The sequence below is a fragment of the Vicugna pacos genome, chromosome 9, assembly GCF_048564905.1.
Source record: "Vicugna pacos chromosome 9, VicPac4, whole genome shotgun sequence".
In the NCBI taxonomy this organism is placed as follows: domain Eukaryota; kingdom Metazoa; phylum Chordata; class Mammalia; order Artiodactyla; family Camelidae; genus Vicugna; species Vicugna pacos.
The window spans coordinates 9,871,918-9,895,184 of NC_132995.1; the positions used below are offsets into that span (position 1 = coordinate 9,871,918).

Here is a 23,267-nt window from a genome sequence, read left to right on the forward strand (position 1 = left end):
AATCCCCAGTACCTCTATTATAAAATAAATAACATTAGCCTAATTACCTCCCCTCACCCCGAAAAAAAAACTACTAAGATTTCAAATTAAAAACGGGAAACTCCCCACTCACGTATCTATGAATATATTTATACTCCTCTCTTCTCTTGAACAATCTGTCGTTCCCCCTGGCAACCAACCACCCGCTCCAGGTAAAAAGTCGCGAAGCCTTCCGGCCTGCGCATGCGCCCTCCGCGAGCGGCGCTCTGGCCTGGCTTTCGTTTTTGGCGCGCTCAGGGATCCGTCCGCAGGCGTTTGAATCTCGACTCTTAGTACTGAATCCCTCCTCCACCGCAGCCCCTGAGGGACTTACGTGGTCGTAAGGACCACTCCGCGTCTCACATGCATTCAAGATCTGACCTGCCCATCTCTGCTGCCTCACCTCCCACCCCGGTGTAACTCCGTAAGTCCTAGTCAGTCTGGACCTTTCTCCAGGGGTTCCCTCGCCCTACCCTTCAAGGTCTAACCAGACCTTCGCCCTTCCCTAAGTGATTTGATCCCCTAGCTGTCTCCCTCCACAGACCGGGCTATCTTCCAGCGCATACGCCAGGTCTGACTCATTCACCACTTACTCAGCCCAGGACACTGAAATTCCTCCCTGCCGCCCCACCCGACCGCATCCCGCCAACACCACTGAGAAGGCGGGACTCGAACCTCAAATTTCCCGGCTCGCCCCCTCTTCTTTCTTTCTGTGCGCCCACTCATACCTCCAGCGAAGCGCACGCGCACTGAGGCGGAGTCGCAACGCCCTCCTTTCGCCCCTCCGTAATCCGCATGCGTGCTGCGTCCAACCATCTCCATCAGCGCATGCTCAGCCCAGCGCTCACACTCGGTTCTCGCGCGCCCAGCCCGCGGCGCGTGCGTAAGGTCGGCAGCCCGCGAGACCTGAGCTCGGCTTGGCCTCGCGATATCGCCTCTACCTTTTCCTCCTTCGGGCTGTCCTTCCTTGGGTGCCGCTTCTAGAATGCCCACACCGGTTCTGGAGTAACTGGTGCGGGTTCTCTCCCTTTCTCTCCCACACTCCCGGCACCCCCAGACTCCATTTACAGGCCGGTGGCTTGTGGTGGTACTCCCCGCCCCCAGCCCACCCACCCCCGTCACGGAGAGCGCGCGTCCCGCTGCGCCCCAGGAACCAATCAGCAGCCGCCTTAGGTAAGGGGCTCGCGTGCCCGCGCGGGGCTGGCGCGGGGCGGGGCGTGGGGCGCGTTTCGGGGCCCCGCCCCCTCCTCGACCGCTAACCGGTCGCTTGGACTCCCCGCGGTGTGCGTAACTGTGTACGGAGCCAAGAGTAACCGGTTAAATACCGGGTTGGCGGGAGTAGGGTGGAAAGGAGGCAAATAATGTGTATGCAGGAACTTCAGTTCTTGTAGACTGTAATAGAGAGGGCCTGTAAACTGACCAGAAAGTTCCTCGAAGATCCCTCCAGTAACGTGTAAAGAGAAACAAGTTCTGGGAACACTTGGAGCGGGCCTCCGAATAGATCCTTAAACATTGGGAGGTCCTCCAAATATCTCCAGATACTGGGTACATAGAAATTGAACTTCTGGAGTTCCCCACGGGAGGCCTTATAAACACATGCCTGATGGTGGGGCATCCCCCGAATGAAACATAGGTAGACTTGAGTTGTAGAGGAGGCCCCATATAGGAGACTGTATCTGTATGTGTAAGTGTTCAAGAGTTCTTAGAAAAATAGTGTGGGTAGACTTAAGTTCTCGGCCAGGGGTGCTTCATTAGACCATAAATACGGAGTTAGGAATTTGGAGTCTCTCCAAATAATTTGCAGATAGACGCTTAGATTCTGGGAGATTCCCTAAAGGGGCATGTGAATAGATGCTTAAGTACTGAGGAAGCCCGCCAAAGAATTTGTAATTAAGACTCAATCTCTGGGAGGTTACTGTAAGAGTCCTGTAAACGAACACAGATGGCTTTATAACTTTGGGCAGAATCCCCAGAGGAGCCTGGAAATTATTGGGGAGTCCCCAAAATGCTTGTAAGTAGATCCTTTAATTCTGGGGAGCTCCCCATAGAGACTGTTGAATAGACTCAAATACTGTGTAAGTTCCCAGAATAACATGGGTGGGAAGTGGGTCCTCGCAGATATTTAAACAGACACCTTAGTGCTAGAGTGGGATCTCCATTGAGGCATGAAGACAGATATGTAAGTAAGTGCGAGGGAGGTTTCCAGAATAATGTGTAAACAGACACTTAATTGCAAAGGAGGGAGGGATCCCAGTTTCTGAAGGGACTCTCCATCTGAGACTGAACAGTCGTTTAAGTGCTGAATAAATCAGTTTGCAGAAGCATCTGTAAACTGGCCTTGCCTTCCTTTGTCTCAGAAGACAGTCTTCCACCTAGTTGTGTTTGGAGGAGAGGTCAGCAGTGAGAGAGGAGCTAAACAAATGTCTTCCTGGCTAGCAAAATTATTTTTGCATCCTGTAAACAGAAACGTCAGTTCTGGGGAAAGTGTCTCCCAGGGACGTGTTAATGTCACTGTATACTGGGGTGGGAGGTGGGGGGATTCATAGAATGATATGAAGGCATTTAAGAGCTAAGCAAGAGTCAGCAAACTTTTTCTGTAAAGGGCCAGAGACTAATTATTTTAGACTCTGCAGGCCACACTGTCTCTGTCTCGGCTACTCAGCCCTGCCAGTGTACCAAGAAGGCAGCCATAGACAGTGTATAAATTGAGGGACATGGCTGTGTTCCAGTAAAACTTTATTTACAAAAACAGAGGGCAGACCAGAGTTGGTTCATAGGCTACAGTTTGCCAACTTGACCTGTGAGCTGCAGCGGTTGGCCTCACAGTTTTGCAGACAAAGACTTCCCTGGAATGAAGTATAAACAGCTGGGGAAACTCCCTAGGGACCTGTAAACAGCTAGTTAAATGGTAGGGAGTGGGTCATATAGCTTATCCTACATTTTATAACATCTTAGATTAAACACTGGTGAGACCTTGGAGTGTGATGGATGGCAGACCATCAGGAATGGAAGGTAAATATGCTGAGATGTAAGACACCAGATGAAAATAGGCCCTTGAATGCTGCAGCCCCACCCCTACATGTGCCCGTATTGTGTAATCAAAAGAGTAGTTTTCAGACTGGGGATCATGTTATAGATTTGTAAGGAAACACTTTGTTGCACTTTGAGAAAGAGTATGTCCCATTTTTATGTCTTTCCTCCTTTGGGTTATTACTTATTTTGTGGCTAAGTGGTTAATAGTTGGGAATAGTTTTGGCTGCAAGAGATGGAAGGGTATTTGTTTCTCACTGCCTCCAGAGATAGGCAATGTAAGGTTGGTTAATAGGGAACCCCTGAACTTTGTATTTTGTTCTGCCTTGCCTTCCTTCCATTAAGTTGCCTCACAGACCACAGTGGCTGCTTGAGTTCCAGCCTCCATACCCACATTCCTTTCAGCTAGGAGGAGGAAGGGACAAAAGACATGTGCCAGAGTCTGTGAAGAAAAGTTTCTGAATGCTGTCATGACACACTTCTAGTGTCATACCATTGGCCAGAAAGAACTTAGTCACATGGCCACACCTAACTGCAAACTAGGCTGAGAAGTGTATTCTGGATAGCCATGTACCCAGAACTGGAGGTTTTCTTTCTTTGAAGAAATTAAGAATGGGTATTGGGAGCCAGCTAGCAGTCACCACCACAGCCACAGAGCTCTCTTGAAAGGAAGTGCCTTCTTAATAGTCCAGAGTAAGCCAAATAGAGTAGGGAGAGACTCTCTTCACCCTGAAATTGACCTCTTTCTCCCTGTAGGTAACCATGTCTGAGTCTGGGCACAGTCAGCCTGGGCTCTACGGGATAGAGAGGCGACGACGATGGAAGGAGCCAGGCCCTGGTGGCCCCCAGAATCTCTCTGGGCCTGGCGGTCGGGAGAGGGACTACATTGCACCCTGGGAAAGAGAGAGACGGGTAAGTGTCTGGGCCCAAGGGCAGCATTCATGTGTCCACTCCTTCCACAGCAGTTTGGTGAGCATCTGCCAGGTGCCAGGCCATCATCTTGATGCTAGGGACACATCTGGGGACAAAGCGGACTGCCCTCCCTCAGAGGGCGATAAAGGGGCTATTGTAGATGAAGCAGTCAGAGAAGGCTGCTCTGGAGGACTGAGTTTTGAGCAGAGACCTGAAGGAGGTGGAGGAAACTGGCCATGACAAAATCTGATTGAAGAGCGCTCAGAACAGAAGGAACAGCAGATGCGAGGGTCCTGAGGCCTTCACCTGGTGAGTTCACAGAGTAGCAAAGAGGCCAGTGTGGCTGCAGTGGATGAAGAAGAAGGGAAAGTGTTAGAGGATGAGGTCAGAGGGAGAACTTGGGCCACATACATGGGACCTGGTAGGCCCTGAAGAACTTAGGATTTCACTGCATGGAATTGGCATTGGAGAGTTTGAGCCGAGAGGTGCCCTGCACTCATGTTTGAAGGAGTCGTATGGTAATAGCAGCTGATTCTGTTTATTGAGCAGCGTGCAGTGCGCTGGCTCCGTGCAGAGGTGCTTTCTACCCTTTGGGTCTTCCTGAGCTCCTGCAGCTCCATGAAGTGGAGCCTACAGCAGATCTGGTTCTCACTAATGAGAGGAGGCTTAGAAAGTCACAGAGTCAATGAGCTTTGGGGCCAGGACATGAACCCCAAACCAAGTGAGCCTCAGGCACAGCAGTGTTTTGCCTGCCATGGAGTGTCCTGGCCTGGGAATCGTGGGCTTCGGTGTGGGTGTGGCCCCTGCCTGGCTCCTCTCCTGGGCATAGGTGACTCACTGCCAGAACCTGCCCCCCTCCCCCGGGTTCTTTCCCCAGGGCTCCACCCACCTCTGAGGGCTATTTGGTGGAGCTGAAGAAGGTAACGGTTGCGACCAGTTTCTGAGCCATAAAACTATAAACATGAAGGAAATTTATTCACAGTGAGCCTGGCTGTTGCTTGTTCCTCCCCTGGGGTTGCAGCAGAAGTGAGAACACGCAGTCTCCCTCACACATCCTTCTGGGGAACATTACCATCTTCCTGCACCTCAGCTTCAGTCTTTGAACAGTAGCTCCCAGGACTCTTCTCTTTGACCCTGACCTTGGAACTGAGCCCTGGCAGCCTCCTGACTGGCAGAGGACTCCTCACATCCCCATGTCTCCCGCTGACCTCGGCATCTTCCTGCCATTCCTCTCTCTCCCAGTGTCAGTGATAGCCCAGCGGGCCTCGTCCTGGACTCCCCCCACGCCGTCAGGCACCATTGTGCCTCCCAGCTGTTGTCTTCTCTCCCCACTCAACTATTCCCACTAAAGCACTTTCATATCCTTTTGTTCGCCCTTCACCGTAGGCCAGTGAGTGAACGGGATTTCAGTAAGTAGCCTCAATATGTGGGTGAAGGAACAGACCCAGAAAGGTGTCAGGACTCTGTCGTCTTACTCAGGGAACCAGAGAAAGAATAAGACTCAGACTCAGGTCTCTCCCTTTTCTGAAGCAGATCGGGGGTGAGTCAGCAGAGGCATGAAGAGGACAAGGTGTGGGAATCAGCCCGCCGACTTGGCCAGCCCCGGAGGAGAGCCGAGGAGAGGCTGGGACAGGGTAGTGTGCACCTGCCATGCCCTGAATGCCAGTGGACAGCTCTCAGCAAGTCCTGTCTACTTTCAGCCTTGAAAGGAATTCTATCCCCGTTCACCAGATGAAGAAGCAGGCCTAAGTGAGGGCGGTCCCTGATCTGCGTTCACATGGCCAGCAAAAGCCAGGGCCAAGTTTGAACCCGGCTCGATCTAGCTCCAGAGCCCTGGGTCCTCCTCCCTTGGTTTGTCTAGCAGAGGCAGCCAAATGGAGGTTCTGGAGCCAGGCTGCCTGGTTTCACATCCTGGCTACACAGTTTAATGGCTATGTGACCTTGGGCAAGCCAGTTAACCTCTCTGGATCTCCATTCCTTCATTTGTAAAGTGGGGATGATAGTATCTCTCACAGCTGTTGGTAGGATTGAAGGAGTTACTCAGAATGGTGGGTACCTGGCATGGAAAGGAGTGGCCAGGGAGTCAGGGTAGCCATTCCTGAGTAACCGCCCTCCCTGATCGCAGGATGGCAGCGAAGAGGCAAGCGCGTCGGTCATGCAGAAAACCCCCATAATCCTCTCCAAACCTCCAGCAGAGCGGGTGAGTGGGGAAGAATTTTTGGAAAGGGAGGCTGGGAGCAATTAGGGCCAAGATCTCCTCCAGTGACTGGAACCTTCTCACTCCGTAGTCAAAACAGCCACCGCCTCCAGCAGCCCCTGCTGCCCCGCCTGCTCCGGCCCCTCTTGAGAAGCCCATCGTCCTCATGAAACCACGGGAGGAGGGGAAAGGGCCTGTGGCCTCGACAAGTGCCTCAACCCCCGAGGGCACCGCACCCCCACCCCCTGCGGCCCCCGCGCCACCCAAGGGGGAGAAGGAAGGGCAGAGGCCCACGCAGCCTGTGTACCAGATTCAGAACCGGGGCATGGGCACTGCTGCACCAGCAGCCATGGACCGTGAGTTGGGGCCAGGCAGGGTCTGGATGGGAGCTGGAACCCCTTCGCACAGGCCCTCAGCACGCCCTTTGTCTCCTGCTTTCTCCTGTCTCCAGCTGTTGTGGGCCAGGCCAAACTCCTGCCCCCTGAGCGCATGAAACACAGCATCAAGTTGGTGGATGACCAGATGAACTGGTGCGACAGTGCCATCGAGGTACTGGGGGCTTGGAGGTCCTCCCTGCTCCACCTTCTCCGGGTCTCACACCCTCGCCTCCTCCCTACTCCCCACCCTCTTGGTAGGTGATGCCAGACTGGACAGCTTTCAAGCAATTGCAGCAATGAGAGGGATTGGATTGGAAAGTTCTCAGCCAGCTGGGCTGAATTTCAGTGGCTTACGCTAGCTCAGCTGTGCTGGTCATTGAACTACTGAAATACATTGATACTGATTAGCAGAGAGGGAGCCACGACCACTGCAGAGGCGCTGGGATCTCCTGCACCATCCCTCCTGGGCCTGCTCCAGTCCTTCCCCTAAGTGGCTGAGACCCGCGCTGTCCTAGTGTTAACTGGTTTGAATGTCACGCTCCAGAGGTTCCCCTCCATCCCAGCGGCCCCCACTCTAGTTCAGACTTCGTATCTCTGTCGTATCTTCTACGTATCTCCTCCTGGACCATTGTATCTCCCTCCAGTCTCCCAGTCTTCATTTCCCCTCTCCTGCTGCCTTCCCCCCGACCTGTCACCACATCCCTGCTCAGATTCTGCCAGGTATCCCCTCTCCTTCTCCAGCAGCTTGGATTTATGAGGACAGCATGCCAAGCCCATCTGTTACCAGGCCCCTGCTGCCTTTCTATGTCCATGCTCACATTGATACCAACTGGGGAGCTTTAAAAAAGAGCGAGCGAGCCAGTGTCCAGGCCCCACCCTTCAGCACCACCAAGTAGAGCTCTCTGCAGTGATGAAAATGGTCTGTATTTGTGCCATCTGATGTGGTGGCCACTGTCTTTGTGTGTGGCTGTTGAGCACGGATCCACACATCCCCATTTGTGGCTAGTATAACTGAGGAACTACATTTTTAGTTTTGTTTAATTTGAATTAATTTTAATTTAAATAGCCAGACGTAGTCAGGTTCTATCATATAGAACAAAGCAAACCCTAGATATTCATATTCTGTTAACGTGCCTAGGGTTAGGCCCAGGATTAGCTGTTCTTTTTTTTTTTTTTAAAGCTCTCCAGGTGACTCTAAGGAGCAGCAGCCACCTTAACTACTTGACTCTTTTCCTTGAGGCGCGTCTCTTACACCCCCTGGTGGTGAAAGTCAGCAGGGCTAGTGGCCCTGAGGTGTAGATCTCAGGATTCTCCAGGACACTTTTAAATCCCACAGACAGGACAGACTGGTCTCCCCTGCCTGCTCACTGCTGCCCCGTTTCCCAACCTACCTGAAGCCAAAAACCTCCCGGGAGTCTGTTCCAGTTGTCCTCAGTTACCCAGTCCTGTCCTCCCCCGTTGTCTCGTTCTGTGCCTCTGCCCTTCTCTCCCAAAAGTCAAGCAGCCCTTTCCCAGTGTGTTCTAGCCGCCCGCGTTCCTGTTAGTGTCTTGACCACACCAGGTTCTTTTCTACTCTGGAGCTCTCGCAGATGCCATTCTTTGTGCCCAGAACAATCATATGCCTCACCACCACGCACATACAGAGGTCCTTTGCCCAATTGAGGGGATTTGGGGCCGTGACAGTTTTCCCTTCATATCTGACAAGGCAGGTATGTGAGCCATGGAAGCCTCCAGGGCCCCTCTCTCCGTTCTGCTCCCGCAACTGACAGATTTCTCAGGGTCACATTGCTGCATCTTCCCACAGTACCTGTTGGATCAGACTGATGTCTTGGTGGTTGGTGTCCTGGGCCTCCAGGGGACAGGCAAGTCCATGGTTATGTCGTTGTTGTCAGCCAACACTCCCGAGGAGGACCAGAGGTGAGGAGAGTCCCTGGGGAAATGTGTGGAAGAGGCTGGGAGGGAGGTGGGCACCCACCTGGGTCAGGGGAGCGTGGGCCTGGGTATTGTAAGTGGTGTCACCAAGGACTTTGGGAAGTTGTTTCTCCTCCCTTGACCTCAATGTCTTTGTCAGACGAGGATGATTAGGGGCTGGACCAAATCTTCATGTAGCTCCAAGGTAACCAGTCCTGTTCTTCCATCCTTCCCTCCCTGCTTTGCTCCATAAAATGGTACAGGGCCCAGCCAGGAACTGGGATGATGTCTTCATTAAGTCTGGATTTAGATTTACCTCATGTCTCAGCCCTGCCACTCACCAGGTAGTTGACCTTGGTTAGGGCCCTTCACCTCCTAGTATCTCACTTCCTCATCTGCAAAGTGGGTTTTTAGAGGCTGAGACAAGATCAGGAAGGCAAAAGTTAACAAGAACCTGACGCAGAGCAAATGCTCACAAGATGTGGCCAATGTGGCCTGGGAGACAGTGGGGCAGGAGACCTGGATGAGGGGCATGAGTTCTAGACCAGCTTCAGTCCTGCATTCCCCTGCAGGAATGGGGAGTGATTGCAAAGATGAAGGATGAGGGGGGAAGGTATAGCTTAGTGGTAGAGTGCATGCCTAACGTGCACAAGATCCTGGGTTCAATCCCCAGTACCGCCATTAAAAATAAACATGTAAATAAATACCTGATTACCTCCTGCCCCAAAATTTAAAAAATTAAAATTAAAAAAAGATGAAGGATGAAGTCACAGGAGAGGATTTGGGGGAGAAGGAAATTTAAGAACTAGAGCCCCAGACTAGGGGCAGGGAAGGAAAGAGAGAAGGCAAAGTAGGAGACAGAGACAGTCTAATAAGGGAGAATCCAGGTGGGGAGTGAGAAGGGGCATTAGGCACTTGGGGTTATTTAAAAAACACAGGGGCTTGGTTTCTTGCAAAGCAGGTGATACTACCCTGGACTCCATGAATGGGCATCAGGGGTCCATGCACCCTCTGACGGAATATGCAGAATTTTACACTCATCTACAATCAGGTTTTTTTTCTAGGGAAAGGGTCTGTGGTTTCCACCAGATCTCAGAGGGGCCTGATGGAAACCCACAGGTTAAGAACCACTGTCATGAGAACATGCATCACCAGAACCAGAACTGCAGGGTTGCTCTGTCTCCCGGGTCGGCTCCATCCCTCTCTTCTCACTCTTGGCTTCAGCACAGCCCAGCTCTGCTCTGGAAGAGCTGCCACTCTCTTGGGTAGCCTTCTTCCCATGTCAGCCTCCACCCCCAACTAGCAGAACTTCCCCATGGCTCTCAACTCAGACTCCCAAGCTAGAGAGAATCTTTTAGGCATAACGTGCCTTTTTGAGGCAGGTCAGCCAGTGGACTTTGGTATCAGCTCTTGCCATCAGGTCTCTTAAGTTTTCCCTCCTAATTATCTTGAGAATTTGCCTGCTTCTCTCCTTTACTCCCACCTCCCAGTCCAAGCCTCTACTCTCTCTCTTGTATATTAACTTCACAGTCACCCTGAGAACTTGAGACTATTGGTATCCTCATTTTACAGATGAGGAAACTGAGGAGAAAGATTAAGGAGATTACTCAAGCCACACAGCCAGGAAGAGGCAGAGCTGGGATTTAAATCCTGGCAGTCTGGCAGGATCCCTGCTCCTAAACACCTCTGTTTACTGATTTTGTTGAATATGTTAACAGGTCTACTTACGGATAGGAGTGGAGTCATGTGGTATACAGTGTAGCCCCTAGACCGCAGGGGCCATGGATGGAAGGCTTTGTGAGCAGGCGGGAATCACATCTTGCGTGCTTGCTCACTGGGCCACACTCTGAAGGTGTCGAAGGACGAGAACGAGGCCTCTAATGCCCCCATCTGCTCCTCTCCACAGGGCGTATGTTTTCCGGGCCCAGAGCGCAGAAATGAAGGAGCGAGGGGGCAACCAGACCAGTGGCATCGACTTCTTTATTACCCAGGAGCGGATCGTTTTTCTGGACACACAGGTACCGGCCTCCACTCGCCTCACTCTGGTGCGTGCTGCGTTCAGCTCCATCCCCGAGTGTACCTAAGCCAGAACCCTGCTTGGAGGCCCCGTGGCTCTGGCCAAGCCATGACCTTGCTAGTGCCCTTGGGCAAGTGTGTCTTTTCCTGGCCCTCCGTCTCTTCTTACCAGGTTTTAACCCCCCTCCCCTCCCATCCAGCGTGTGCACAGGCGCCTAAAGAAACACAAAGTTCAAAGTGTGGGCCTCGGAGTCGGGCTGTATCCAAATCTGGCCTTTAATCCTTACCAGCTGGGTGACTTTGAGTAAGTTTTAACCCTCCCTCATCCCAGCCACACACACACCCTCCCTCAGCTTCTTCGTCTGTAAACGGGTGATAGTTGTTCTCAGCTTCCCTGGTGGCTGTGAGGAGTCGGGAATGGCACAGGCAGAGGGCTTGGCATGGGACTGGGCATGTGTTGTGCCTCCAGGCTCCTCCTCCTCGTTAGAAATGACCTGCCCTGCGTTTGACTGGCGCTGTCCTCAGCTTCCCCAGGGTCCCTGTTCCTTTGCCTGGCACCCAGGGCTGGTGTGGCTTGCCTCCTTCAGACTCTGGCCTCCTCTCGGCGGTAGTCACCAGCCCCACCACGCACACCACAAGGCCTTGCCGTAGTCTCTCTCCCAGGCTGTGCAACGTTGGCCGAGTTACTTAACATTTCCATGCCTCAGTTTTCTTAAGTGGGAAAAACAATGTTACCTCCCTCACAGGGTCTGTGAGGTTTCAGCGTGTTAACGAAAGTGAAGTCCTAACGTGCCTGACATGAAACAGGGTCTCAGTACTCTTGGCTGTCGGTGTCCCTGTCTTTAGAACTCTCTCCCCTTCTTGTTTGCCTGGCTAATTTAACCCTTCTCCTCCCTGAAGACTCCACTGGGGCGTTGCCTCCTCCCGGAAGCCTTCCCCTCCTCTGAGCGCCTGCTAGTGCCCATGTGCGCCTCCCACTGCAGCAGGATTGATGGGTCTGGTTTTTGTGCAGTGCACCCACTCCCCACCTGCCCGCAGCTCCCCAGGGAGGGGTCCTGGCTCTCTGCTGATGCTCACTGACTGTTAGAGGAACAGAGTTCTGGCCGCTGTACACATTGATCCCATGGAGCTTGGGAAACCTTCCACAGATGTGGTGTGAGACCTGTGTGCCAGGCCCGGTCCAGGAATCCCGGGGACCTGGAGGTGAACTGAACCGGCTGTGCGCGGGATGGGGCGGAGAAGAAGTTAAAACCAGACAGAGTGAAACACTGTGGAGTCTGGAGTCTTAGAAAGTGAGCTGTCAGGGAAGCCTCTCTTAAAGAATTCCACTCACTGCAGTAAGAAGTGAATAGACTCTCCAGTTCATTTTGGTTCTTGTAATTCTTAAATGGAGTTTTCCTTTAAGAAAAGGTGACAAGCTCACCACTAATTCTTTTACAGCCACTGATGCAGTTTTTAAATCCTCACCAGTCTTCACAGTAATCATTGTTTCCTGATCTAAGTCATTATCTTAGTGAAGTTTTGAAAGCATTTGAAACAGCTAACACAACAAGGGACGTGACTCATTCAAGTAGACGTTGGATGGATGAGCACGAGGAGAGTTCGGGGGCGCGCGGCGCTCGAGAGCAGCGGTGTTCTGTGAAAGAGCTGGGAAAGTGCTTGGAAACTTTTCTCTTTCACCTCCTCCCACTGACTGGCTCTGTACTAATTAGAAACTGCCTGTGTTTCCGACCTTATTTTGCATCTGCAGTCATCACGTGGAACTCAGATGGCCACGTGCCCTGGGGCCCCGGCCCCCAGCCCTTTGCTGACCCCTCCCTCTCTTCCTGCTCCAGCCCATCCTGAGCCCGTCCGTCCTGGACCACCTCATCAACAATGACCGCAAGCTGCCCCCAGAGTACAGCCTGCCCCACACCTACGTGGAGATGCAGGTGAGGGCCGAGCCAGGCCTGCAGCTCCTCACCTCCTGTCGGGGAGCTGGGGTGGGTCGGCCTGGGTTCTGCCTCCTGAGAGCCCCGGGTGCCCCAGCACTGAGAGTCAGGTCGGGCTGGGCTGCTGGCTCTGCCCCTCGGAAAACTCCCCCCTCAAGCCTCCATATCCGCTCATGTTAAATGAGGTGATCACGCCCCCCTTGCCCGATTGAGGGATGGTCTGTAGCAGAAGTGCCAGCACAGTCTGGGCACACAGTAGGCACTTAAAGGCTCTGAGGCCCTTGCCCTGCTGCCCCCTCGGCTGAGTCCTGGGATCAGGGACCGTAGGGTGGGCCAAGTGGACCTTCAACTCGGGTGTCCCTTCCCGCCTACCCTCAGTCACTCCAGATTGCTGCCTTCCTCTTCACGGTGTGCCACGTGGTGATTGTCGTCCAGGACTGGTTCACGGACCTCAGCCTGTACAGGTGAGGAGCTGGTGGGCGGGGAGCCGGGCAGGCCCTGAGGCTTGGCGCCTTGCCCAGCTCTCACAGTTCCGCACGGCAGCTACAGGGACCCTCTGAGAATGTAATTTGGAGTAGGACACAGCCACCTCACCTCCCTCAATACACGGACCACCCAGCATGACTGTACACGTCACTCAGACTACAATCCAGGGTCCTTCCCAAGTGTGGTTTATGGGGTCCTACGTGATGGGGTCACCATCACCGCATTGACCTCTCCTGCCACCTCCCTCCCCTCACCCCCTCCATCACAGCTACAGCAGCCTCATGGTATTCCTAGTGCAGCTTCGGACCTCTGCACCCCATCCCTCAGCCAGAAGCACTCCTCCTGCAGGTGTCGGACTCCCTTCCTCATGTCCTTCAGGTCACCCTGAGGCCTTGCCTGACCTGCTCACACTGCATCTTCTGTGACTCTCCCGCTCACACCCTGCTGTGTTTTCCTTTATTGCATGGATTGCTCCCTGGCGGGATGGCACAAACCTCTTTATGGTCTGTCTGACTCATTAGAACGTAAGCCCTAGGGTGACAGAATCCCCAGTGCCTCACACAGTGCCAGACACAAGGCAGGTATTTAACCCAGGTTTGTTGAACGAATAACGTCCTGGGGAGCTGGTTTGTCTGGTTCTTGGAGGCTCATTGTCCTTCTCCTCCAGTTGTGTGCACCATCCCCGTGGTACCCTGGTGGACAGGAGAGGGAGGGAGTCAGAACCTGGCAGGAGTCCTGCGTGAAGCAGCTGGAGGTTCCAGAAGTGCCCCCAGATCGGGCCTTAAGAGTCAGGTCAGGCTGGGCTCCTGGCTCTGCCCCTCGGAAAAATCCTGATCCTGTGGCCGCATGGGCTCCTCTTGGCCTCAGGCTCCAGGAGGTAGCTCTGGGGAGGCCAGCAGCCCTGGACCCAGAGCCTAGACAGACAGCAGGAAGGAACAGGTGCTTGTGGGGAGGGGAGAGCCAACCCGAAGGAAGCAGATGTCTCAAGTCAGGCAGCCCTGGGTCTGAATCCCAGTTCTTGCTAGGCAAGGGCCTGCTTCTCCCACAGTTCCTCATAGGCAGACTTTCATGCAGACTCGGTGAGTTTAAGAATGTAAAGCATTCAGCACAGTGCTTGGTACATAGCAAACAACTGATACATGGGAACTTAGTGTTTGTGTCAGTAACCCTGGGGGTGAGCTGAAGGTCTGGCCAACAGTTGAAACAACCTGCTGGGTGAGCTGGCTGTTGTGACCTGAGGGACTTGATTCTAAAACCTGCACTCCCCCTCCTGCTACCATCGTCCATTGGGATTCATTCACATGACAGATGTGTTGGACATTTGTGCATGCCATTCGCTGTCCTGGGCTCTGGGGACACAGGTGTGGACAAACATGGATAAGACAGACTGCTCTGTGGAGTTTACATCTGGTAGGGGTACGGGCCCTGGCTGGTATGCACAGAGCCTTGGTTTGAAGCCAGAGTCTACAACTGGGCATCTCAGGGCAGGTGACTCCCTTGAAATTGGGGACCACGTATTTGTATGTTGGTCTGTGTGAGGGGAAGGCCCAGAGTTGATCAGATCACATCATCCTTTTCCTCAGGTAACAGGTTTATTCTGATTACTTTGACATATTTGGACAAATTATTTCAAAATCGCATAAACTGAAAGCTTACACAAAAGCCTGCACACAGATGTTTATAGCAGCTTTATTCCTAATGACCTAAATCAGGGGGCAACCAAGATGCCCTTCAGTAGATAAATGAGTAAATGAGCTGTGGTCCCTCCACACAGTGGAGTACTACTCAGAGCCCGGAAAAGATGAGCTGTCCAGCCATGACAGACCAGGAAGAACTTTAAATGCATGTTATGAGATGAAAGAAGTTAATTTAAAAAGGCTGCATACCGTATGACTCCAACTCTGTGACATTCTGGAAAAGGCAAAACCATGGAGACCTAAAAGTAACGGTGGATGCCAGGGGTGGGGAGGGGGAAGGAGGGTGAGTGTGTAGAACACAGAGAATTTGGGGGGCCATGAAACCCTTCAGTGTGATGCTCTATAGTGGATATGTGTGATTTTTGTCAAAACCCATAGAACATACAATGCCGAGAGTGAACCCTGAAGTAAACCATGGACTTTGAGTGATGATGATGTGTCATCAGAATGTTGACAAATGGGGAGGCTGTGGCAGGGAGCAGAGGTTCTATAGGAAATCTCTGTACTTTCCACCCACTTTTGCTATGAACTTAAAACTTCTCTAAAAGATATTTTTCTTGATAGCATAAACTCATTAAAAAACACACGTATGTTGACATGCGTCCATGGAGTGGTGTCTGACAGGGTTGTCCCGGATTCCCTGAAGTTGTATGAGGAGTATGGTGTGTATGTCTCATTTTTCTGAGTGTGGCTGTAGCTTTAATCGGATCTGCACAGGGAGCCCCCTCCTTCCCCAGGCTGTGGGACATGGGGGGCCAGGGCCAGAGCACCAACCTCTCACCCCCAACCCCAAGGTTCCTCCAGACAGCAGAGATGGTGAAGCCCTCCACCCCGTCCCCCAGCCACGAGTCCAGCAGCTCCTCAGGCTCCGATGAAGGCACTGAGTACTACCCCCACCTGGGTGAGTGGCTTTCGGGGCCTGGAGGGTGGGCAGTGGGGAGAGGGGCGGGCAAAATCCAGGAGCACTCTAGGGAAGTGGGGTGCTGGGGGGAGCAACGATGAGGCTTCTGAGGAGGGAAGTCAAAAAGGATTAGCTGCCACTTCCTCTGAGGTGCCCCTGGCCATCAAGAGTGGGACCCCCGAGTCAGGCTCTGGGGACAGGACCCTAGTCTGCCCCTTTCTGGGTCCCTGACATCTCCTGGTGCGGGGCACAGGGAGTGAGTGTCAAGTCAGCCCCAGAGGCCCTGTGCACCCTGTTCACCTACTCTGGCCCCCGCACCTGCAGCTCCTTGGCCTGCTCTGTCCTTGCTCTGCTCTTGGACGCACTGCTTCTGTAAAGATCCAGTTCCTCCACCTCACCAAGCCCTCAGTCTTTCTGTCCTGCTCCTGATCACATGGCCGTCTTCCTCTTCTGCCTCTGTTTGGAGCAGACACGGGGCTTCCTGAGGGCAGAAACCAGAGCTGCCTCATTTCTCTGGTCCCCAGCACGGGCCAGCACAGGGCCCGGTACTAAAGCGAGGCTCCTGGTCATGTAAACACTGACGGGTGATGGGAACTCAGACTTAAGGCAGAGTTTTGGTGTGGGAAGGGGCGTCCACGTGGCCGAGTGCGCGCTGCCCCACAGGCCCGTCTCTCCCCCCCGCCCCCAGTCTTCCTGCAGAACAAAGCCCGCCGAGAGGACTTCTGTCCCCGGAAGCTGCAGCAGATGCACCTGATGATTGACCAGCTCATGGCCCACTCCCACTTGCGTTACAAGGGTGAGGGTCCCCCGACTGTCCCCCAAGCTGGCCAGTGGCCTCCTGGCTCCTGGTCCTATAGCCCCAGCCCCCTCCTGACCCCAGTTTGACCGTCACGTGCATACCCCGCCCGCTGCCCTGCAGCACGGTGCCTGCAGCCTGATAGGTTCTCTCCGCCAGGTACTCTGTCCATGTTACAGTGCAACGTCTTCCCAGGGCTCCCGCCTGACTTCCTGGACTCCGAGGTCAATCTGTTCCTGGTCCCCTTCATGGACAGTGAAGCAGAGAGTGAAAACCCACCAAGAGCAGGTACGGCCCCCCTCAAAGGGATCTGGTCCCTGTGGAGACACAGCCCACCCTGGTTGAGGGGAGACACAGGCTACCCCGGTCTGGGGGTGACAGGAATCCACCCTGGTCTGAGGGGAGACTCTGGCATGTTCCTGAGGTACCTGGACCCTCTCAAAGGAGCACAATTCCAAGTCCTGGAAGGACAGGGGGACCTGAACTCAGAGGTGTTTCTGGAAGCCCAGGATGCTGTCGACGGGAAGGAAGCCTCCTCTCTCGGCAGGCTGTCCCCCTCATCCTCCTCTAACTTTCCAGGACCCGGTTCCAGCCCACTCTTCTCCCTGCTCCCTGGGTACCGTGGCCACCCCAGTTTCCAGTCCTTAGTGAGCAAGCTCCGGAGCCAGGTGATGTCCATGGCCCGGCCGCAGCTGTCACACACAATCCTCACTGAGAAGAACTGGTGAGAACACTTGGCAGAGGGGGTCAGGGTGAGGGCCCCCACCTGGACCACATCGAGGGTTTCAGAAATCCCTCCATACCTTGGCAGCAAGGTGACTACTACCATCTTGTTGCTTTAAGATGAAATTCTTATGAACCAGTGGAGTGTAGGTCTTGTCACCAGCTTTCCTAGTAAGGAAATTTAGGCTCAGAGAAAGTGTCACCCAGCGAGGTCACACACCTGTGGTTAGGTGTCACCTGATTGCACAGAGTAAGACCAGCGAGCCTGGTCAAGTTTAAAGATGTGTTCCAAGATCCTGAGCGCAGAAAGCATAGCCTTACAGAAGAGGAAATGGAAAAGCCATCGGGAGCCAGAGTTGCAGCTTCCATCGGCCCCCACAGGGTAGTGAAGTCTCATCCAGTTTTCCTCCTCTGCCAGCGGCTTTCTCCACCTGCCCTCACGGAGCCCTGCACCACTGCCCCAGCCCCAGTTCTGCATGACTTTGTGTCCAGAGCCCACAGCAGATCTGCCACAGATTCAGGGCTACGTCATCTAATTTCCAAGGAAAACAGAAACTTGAGGCATAGCTCCAGCATGGTTCCCCTGGGTCTGTCTGCAGTCAGCTGTGGCCAGAAGGGGCCAGGGGTGCACACGCAGCAGCAGGCGGCCACTCGGGCGAGGGCAGGGCCAGCGGGGTAAGAGCGCTGCTCTCACTGATCTAAACCAGAGCCCAGTGGGGAGGAGGAGAATCGGGGAAGTAGGGGGGTTCCACAGCTGCTAGACGTTTCTGATCATCACAAGACTCTGGAGGGAGGTAGAGACAGACCCGCCGCCCACAAAGGCCAACACCGAGTGGAGCGGGAAGAAGTTTGAGCTTAGAGGTGGGGGCTTGAGGTCTTAGTCCACCACCAGGCACCTTCTGGGAGAAGTAAGGGGCCCAGGCTGCCTCGGCTCAGCTTGGCGTCTGCCCTGCATCCTGGGTGAGGAGATTGACCTCTCAGGTCAGGCAGGGACCACGGGCAGGGCAGCCCTGACTGTTGACCTCCTCTCACAGGTTCCACTACGCTGCCCGGATCTGGGACGGGGTGAAAAAGTCCTCCGCCCTGGCAGAGTACAGCCGCCTGCTGGCTTAAAGCCAAGGGGAAGAATGTAAGGCAGCGAACTCCCCCTTCGGGCCCCAGTGGTTGGCAAGGGGCACGCACGTCCTCCCCCCACGGAGTAGAGAGTGGCAGCAGACCTACCGGGCGTGGGACCACAACTTCCTCGCCCAGAGACACGAGGTGTCCAGGGCCAGGCCCCCCACCCTCAATGGAGCGCTGTTTAGGGGGATGACCTTGAGATCCCGCCCTCAAGGTGAGCAGGGCAGCCATCCTCAGTCCCCTACAGGGACAGGCGGTGGGAGGAGCCTGGATGGTCACCAGGAAGCCCAGGCTCCATCTCGGCCTCCCTCTGCAGGGACCAGAGCAGCAGGTCCCTCTGCCCCGACGGCCGGCCCTTTCCTGTTAGGTGAGGCAGGATCTAGGGGGCTCTTCACTGGAGCAGATCTGGTGGTTGGAATAAAAATTATCAAGCAAGCCTGTTCTGGGGTTCCTCTTCTTCCCCTCTCCCCAGCGTGCTGTCCTGGGGAGCTTCACAAATTCAGGTCCCAGCTCTTGGGGGACAGATGAGCTGTGGCCACCCATTGGAGCCTGAATGAACCGCCCATGGAGACACATCCACTGTAGGTCACTGAGTTGGGAGCAGATGAGACCAGTCTCCGCTAAGGAGGAAGCCTCTGGAAAGAGGAGTTCTGTTTCCTGGGGTGACATCAAGCCTTCCGTCCCTTGTCATGGACAGGAAAGTACAGGCTCCTCCACTGGCTAAACGCGGTGACTACCCTTGTGTCGGCCACTCTCACGTGAAGACAGTGCCTGCCTTTGGTGCCTAGTTAAATGCAGTGCCTAATTCAGTGTTAAAAAATAGAACATGTCCTTAATTTAAATACAGTTAATTATAGTACAGTTGTCATTCAGTGTCCATTGGGGATTGGTTCTAGGACCCCCTGCAGATATCAAAATCCTTGAATGCTCCGATACCCTGTGTAGAATGGCGTGGTATTTGCATATAACCTACCTACACCCTCTTGGCCACTGTAAGTCATCTCTAGATTACTTTAAAAACCTAATCCCGTGTCAGTGCTTTGTAAATAGTTGTAAATACACTGTAAGTGATATGTAAATACTTGCCAGCACTTGGAAAATTTAAGTTTTGCTTTGTGGGACTTTCTGAAATTTCTTTTTGAGTATTTTCAATCCCAGGTTGGTTGAATCCATGGATGTGGAGCCCTCGGATGCAGAGGGCCCAGTGTGCTTCCCCTAAAGTCAAAACAGGTTCTTCCCTCATTCAAGTCCTCAGGTGTTACCTTTCCACATGATGCCTACTGTTGGTTAAACATGGTGGCCTCTGTCCCCTATAAGCCTCATCTACTCTTGCTGAGAAGTGGTCCCTACCTTTAAATCCAGAGCCTGCCCTCAGTTAAATACACCATACAGTTCATTACAGTATCTGCCCTCACCTGCTCAGTTACACAAGGGACATCATCTTAGTGTTTCCCAAAGTATATCTCCAGATGGGTCAGGTCACACACCCTAATCCCAAATTAGTCCTGATGCGCAAATCAGGCCGCTCCACCCTTCAGTAAACCAGCCTGTCCCCATCTAACCAGCTGATCTCACCTGTCCAGTCCCCCATGTCTTCCCCCTGCCCTCAGGTGTCCAGGTCATGGGAATCCCAGGGTCTCTTGAAAAAAATGCACAACTGAAGAGGGTGGTGGGCAGTGAAGAAAGCACTCAGGCCAGAGATGTTCTGGCGGGAAGTGAGACTGCAGACCTGGGGCAGGTCTGGGAGGTATGACACCCAGGGCAGGCTCTGGCCCTGCCACCTGCTGACTGAAACCTTAGGTGGGAGCCTCCCTTAATGACCCCCCAAGGCTCCAGAAAGCTGTGACATTCACTGCCCTCTTACTGAAGTGCTTCTAAATGCTTTGTCCCCATGCCCCGACCTGCATGGACACCCTCCTTACTGCTCTCCACCAGACTAGTGGCTCTTCCCTGCCTTGTCAGAACTGAACACTCCCATGTCCCATCCCCTCCCCTGGCTTCCCAGGGGTCCGCTGGTTGATGTGGGGGTTCACTGGAGTAGGGAAAGTAGGGGCAATGGCCAGAGGGCATGAGACCTAGGGTACAAAAGCACAGAACAGCACATCAGGTCAGTCCATAAGAGTTAGAGCTGGAGTTTCTTCCTTCCCATCCCCCAACACCACAGATGGGCGCCTGCATGCTCCCAACCCCTTGCTGCCACCTGCAGCTGGCCTAGGCTCAGGGCTGGGGTTGTTGATCAGGTTTATCTAGGAGCTTGTGCTGGGGGTTGTTGATGGCCTGAGCCAGTACACTTTGGGCATCCTTGACGGCCACCTCCAGGGAGGTGTGGAGCATCCGGTAGACAGTGGCGAAGGAGAGGCCACAGGCAGCCAGGTGACCCGGGGTGGGCATGTTGAGGAGCTCCTGGCTGAACACTGAGGCGTCCCTGGAGGCCTGACCCAGCAGTTCTGCCACCAGCGCCTCACTGAACTTAGTCTTCGGGCCCCAAAGCACCTCCAGGACCCTGTGCAGGGGTCGCCCGTCTGTTCCGCCAGCCTGTTGAGGGAGCCCTTGTCCAGGCCTAAGCTGTGGCGGTAGCCCTCCAGGGAGCGGGTGAGTGTGTACAGGTTGCATGCCACTTCTGTCACGCCCGGCACTGGACTCGGGTTGGCCCCGCAGGCCACGGTGGCCACCAGCCAGATGTGCTGTTGCAGTGAGGCCGCCTTCCTCTCCAGTGTGGGCTTTGGGACGTTGGGCAGGGCCACCAGGAATACAGGCCGCTTGCAGCTCTCTAGCCCCCTCACCATTGATTCCTCCAGCAGGCTGAAGTCATACTTTCCCAGCTCAAACAAGGAGAGCAGGAAGACCTGGGGGTCCCTGAGGCCCTCTGCTGCCAGAGGCAAGAGCACCTTCAGTGGGTGTCCGCGCCGAGCAGGCCCAGCTGCCTTGCGCAAGCATTTGCCGGGGGTCAGCACAGCACGTGGTTTAAGAGCATCAGCCCTGGAGCCAGGCTGCCTGAGTTCAGATCCCAGCCTGCTCCTTACTCCCTGTGTGACCTCGGGCTAATTACGAAACCTCTCTGGGCTTCTTATCTGTAAAATAAGGGGATTATTGTCCTTACCTCCTGGAGATGTTGTCATGGTGGGGAACTCAGTTCAAAAAGTGGTGCCTGGCCTGCAGTGAGCCCTTAAGACATGTCACCTGCCACCAGCGACATGTGCCAGCATCCACATGGATGGATCACATTGGCACTGCTCTAACTTGGGAAATACACAAGCCAGTACCTACATTTTGGTTCCTTAATGCAAGTGACTGGGCTCTGTCACCAGTGACTCAGAGTGCCAACTCCTAGGAAATGGCAGCTGTAAGCAATGTCCCACTCTGTGTGACACTCTGTGACGCTAGGTGGCCCCTTTCCCCACTCTGGGCCTCAGCGAGATGATGCAGGGGAAGGGGTGGGTAATCCCTCTAGAATCTAGCCCCCCAAAGCCTGGCCCTCACCCTCCAGCCACCGCACACAGTCATCCCGGATCTGGCTGAGCACCCTCTCCTCCAAGAAGGAGGCGAGGTCAACTGCGCGAGTCAGCGACGTCCATGTCTATCTTGGAGCGGACGCAGTAGAAACACTTGCCCTGCTACGGGATCTCACGGGCCAGCTGGGCATGGCTGGCCATAAAGCTCTCTGACTTAAGGATGAGGAAGAAGTCGTACTGGAGGTTATCTGTCAGCCCGGGAAGCCGGTGCGCCTATGCCTGGCAGGTCCCAGACGGCAACGTTGGGATACTTGGGGTGCGGGGATGGCGTGGGGTCCACAGTCATTTCTACCACGCCTGTGCAGGCCAAGTTGGAGTCCTCGTCCCCCAGCCCCCCGAAGGCATTGACAAAGGTTGACTTGCCCAAGCCTGTCCCCCCAGTTAAAGCAATGTCCAAGCGGACATTCTCCAGCAAATGAAGTGTAGACTGTAACTTAGTGGCTATGGCTGGCAGGTCCCCTCCTCAAAGGCTTCCTTCAGAGCCCTGGTGTCCCTTGAGAGCTCCAGTAATTTGGACTGGCTGAGGCATGATAGGAAAACTTCGCTTGCCGTGGGCTGCCCGACCCCCCATTCTCTGTCTTCAGGACTTGCTGCCCTCGGAGAGGGCAGGGAAGGGAGGATTTTCACTCTGGGTTGCTTTCTCTCCATCCCTCAGCATGCCCAAAATATTTGAGGCATCACCATTAATAGCGTGGAGAGTGCTACAGTATGCCAGGCCGAGAGCTAGTGCTTTATCTTAGTTCACATTTGTTCATCACTGCCAGGTTCTCCTCCTGGAGTATCTCATAAATGATTCAGAAGAGCCAGAAAAGGAGATTCCCTTCCTACCCACACTTGGCACTGAGAAGGTGAATCATGTGCCTGAGGCCTCCAGCTCATGCACGGGGATACTGGGAATGGGACTGAGGTCTCCTGATGCTAGAATTCAAATTCTTAACTTCTGGGGGGTATTGACCATGCACGAGGCACTAGGATCAATCATTGCCATACAGGGCAGCAATTCAGAGCTGGAATCCTCATCCATTGCTGGTAAGCTTAATGTTTAATATTTACCCTGGGCCAGCCACTGTCCTAACCACATGCATCATTTCATCAAGTCCTCGCTTTACAGAGCAGAAAACAGGCTCAGGGAGGTAAAGGTCACTTGCTAAACGTCTCACAGCCTGCACCAGAGCCAGGATATGGACCAGCTCCCTCTGATGCTTTTGTCTTACAAACCGCCCCCAGTCTTTGCACAATTGAGCCCCACTATGTGCCAGGACCACTTTCAGAAAAGAGACCCGTTGGGTCTGGTATGTTAGTGGACACATTGCTCACCCGCACCGTCTGGCTTGTGAGTACCCGCGTCTGCTCAGGAACCACAGTGCACCCTCTGGCAAGCCCTGTCCTGCCACTGGGCCTCTGAGTCCTCGCTGGTACGATGGACAGGGCAGCAGCACTCACCTCCTGGGATTGCACAACTGCTTCTAGTCCCAGTCGTGCCAGGGACTTGCAGGATGATGCTGGGCAAGTCAGGTCCCCTCTGTAGCCTTCACTTTCCCCTCTGTGAGGGGTGGGGGTGTCAGTTTCCTCACCTGTTGAATGGAGAGCAGACTCCTCAGAGCCCTCTCAGCTCTGCTGTTTTAGGAAGACTCAGGGTCT

General features: G+C 54.0%; 1 protein-coding gene, 1 long non-coding RNA gene and 1 pseudogene across 14 annotated transcripts in view; 1 reads left to right on the forward strand and 2 right to left on the reverse strand.

Annotated features, from left to right (window-relative positions):
* LOC116282251 (uncharacterized) overlaps positions 1 to 825 on the reverse strand; it is a 70,723-nt gene extending 69,898 nt beyond the window's left edge. The window contains exon 1 of one of the 2 annotated variants that reach the window (XR_012075467.1): positions 747 to 825. This is a non-coding gene — a long non-coding RNA (uncharacterized lncRNA). Of the gene's footprint in view, positions 1 to 112; positions 168 to 746 lie in introns of those variants that run through there. The other variant, XR_012075469.1, reaches the window with a different exon arrangement.
* Positions 320 to 18,549, forward strand: SMG9 (SMG9 nonsense mediated mRNA decay factor). Of its 12 annotated transcripts, XM_072966929.1 has the most exons (16): positions 320 to 442; positions 1,076 to 1,191; positions 2,974 to 3,030; positions 3,805 to 3,960; positions 6,086 to 6,160; positions 6,249 to 6,513; positions 6,609 to 6,706; positions 8,339 to 8,451; positions 10,352 to 10,463; positions 12,297 to 12,392; positions 12,771 to 12,856; positions 15,370 to 15,476; positions 16,165 to 16,272; positions 16,432 to 16,560; positions 16,852 to 16,996; positions 18,030 to 18,549. In XM_072966929.1, exons 3-16 carry the CDS (start codon positions 3,007 to 3,009, stop codon positions 18,106 to 18,108), a joined length of 1,593 nt encoding a protein of 530 aa, XP_072823030.1. In that variant the 5' UTR covers positions 320 to 442; positions 1,076 to 1,191; positions 2,974 to 3,006; the 3' UTR covers positions 18,109 to 18,549. The 12 variants fall into 12 exon arrangements, with proteins under 12 accessions (XP_072823030.1, XP_006208648.1, XP_072823029.1 ...); XM_072966928.1 differs by lacking the exons at positions 320 to 442; positions 1,076 to 1,191 and adding an exon at positions 1,239 to 1,383; XM_072966938.1 differs by lacking the exons at positions 320 to 442; positions 1,076 to 1,191 and adding an exon at positions 1,239 to 1,383 and having other exon boundaries at positions 16,468 to 16,560.
* Positions 18,550 to 20,288: 1,739 nt separating this feature from the next.
* On the reverse strand, positions 20,289 to 22,650 carry LOC102524950 (interferon-inducible GTPase 5-like; annotated as a pseudogene).
* Between the last annotated feature and the right edge of the window lie 617 nt (positions 22,651 to 23,267).

Excerpts from the sequence above, each read along its gene's own strand:
- SMG9 (XM_072966929.1), top strand. The coding sequence starts at position 3,007 with ATGGCAGACCATCAGGAATGGAAG. Across the intron at positions 3,031-3,804 it reads CAGACCATCAGGAATGGAAG|GTAACCATGTCTGAGTCTGG; the intron begins GTAAATATGCTG and ends TTCTCCCTGTAG. Across the intron at positions 6,514-6,608 it reads TGCACCAGCAGCCATGGACC|CTGTTGTGGGCCAGGCCAAA; the intron begins GTGAGTTGGGGC and ends TCCTGTCTCCAG.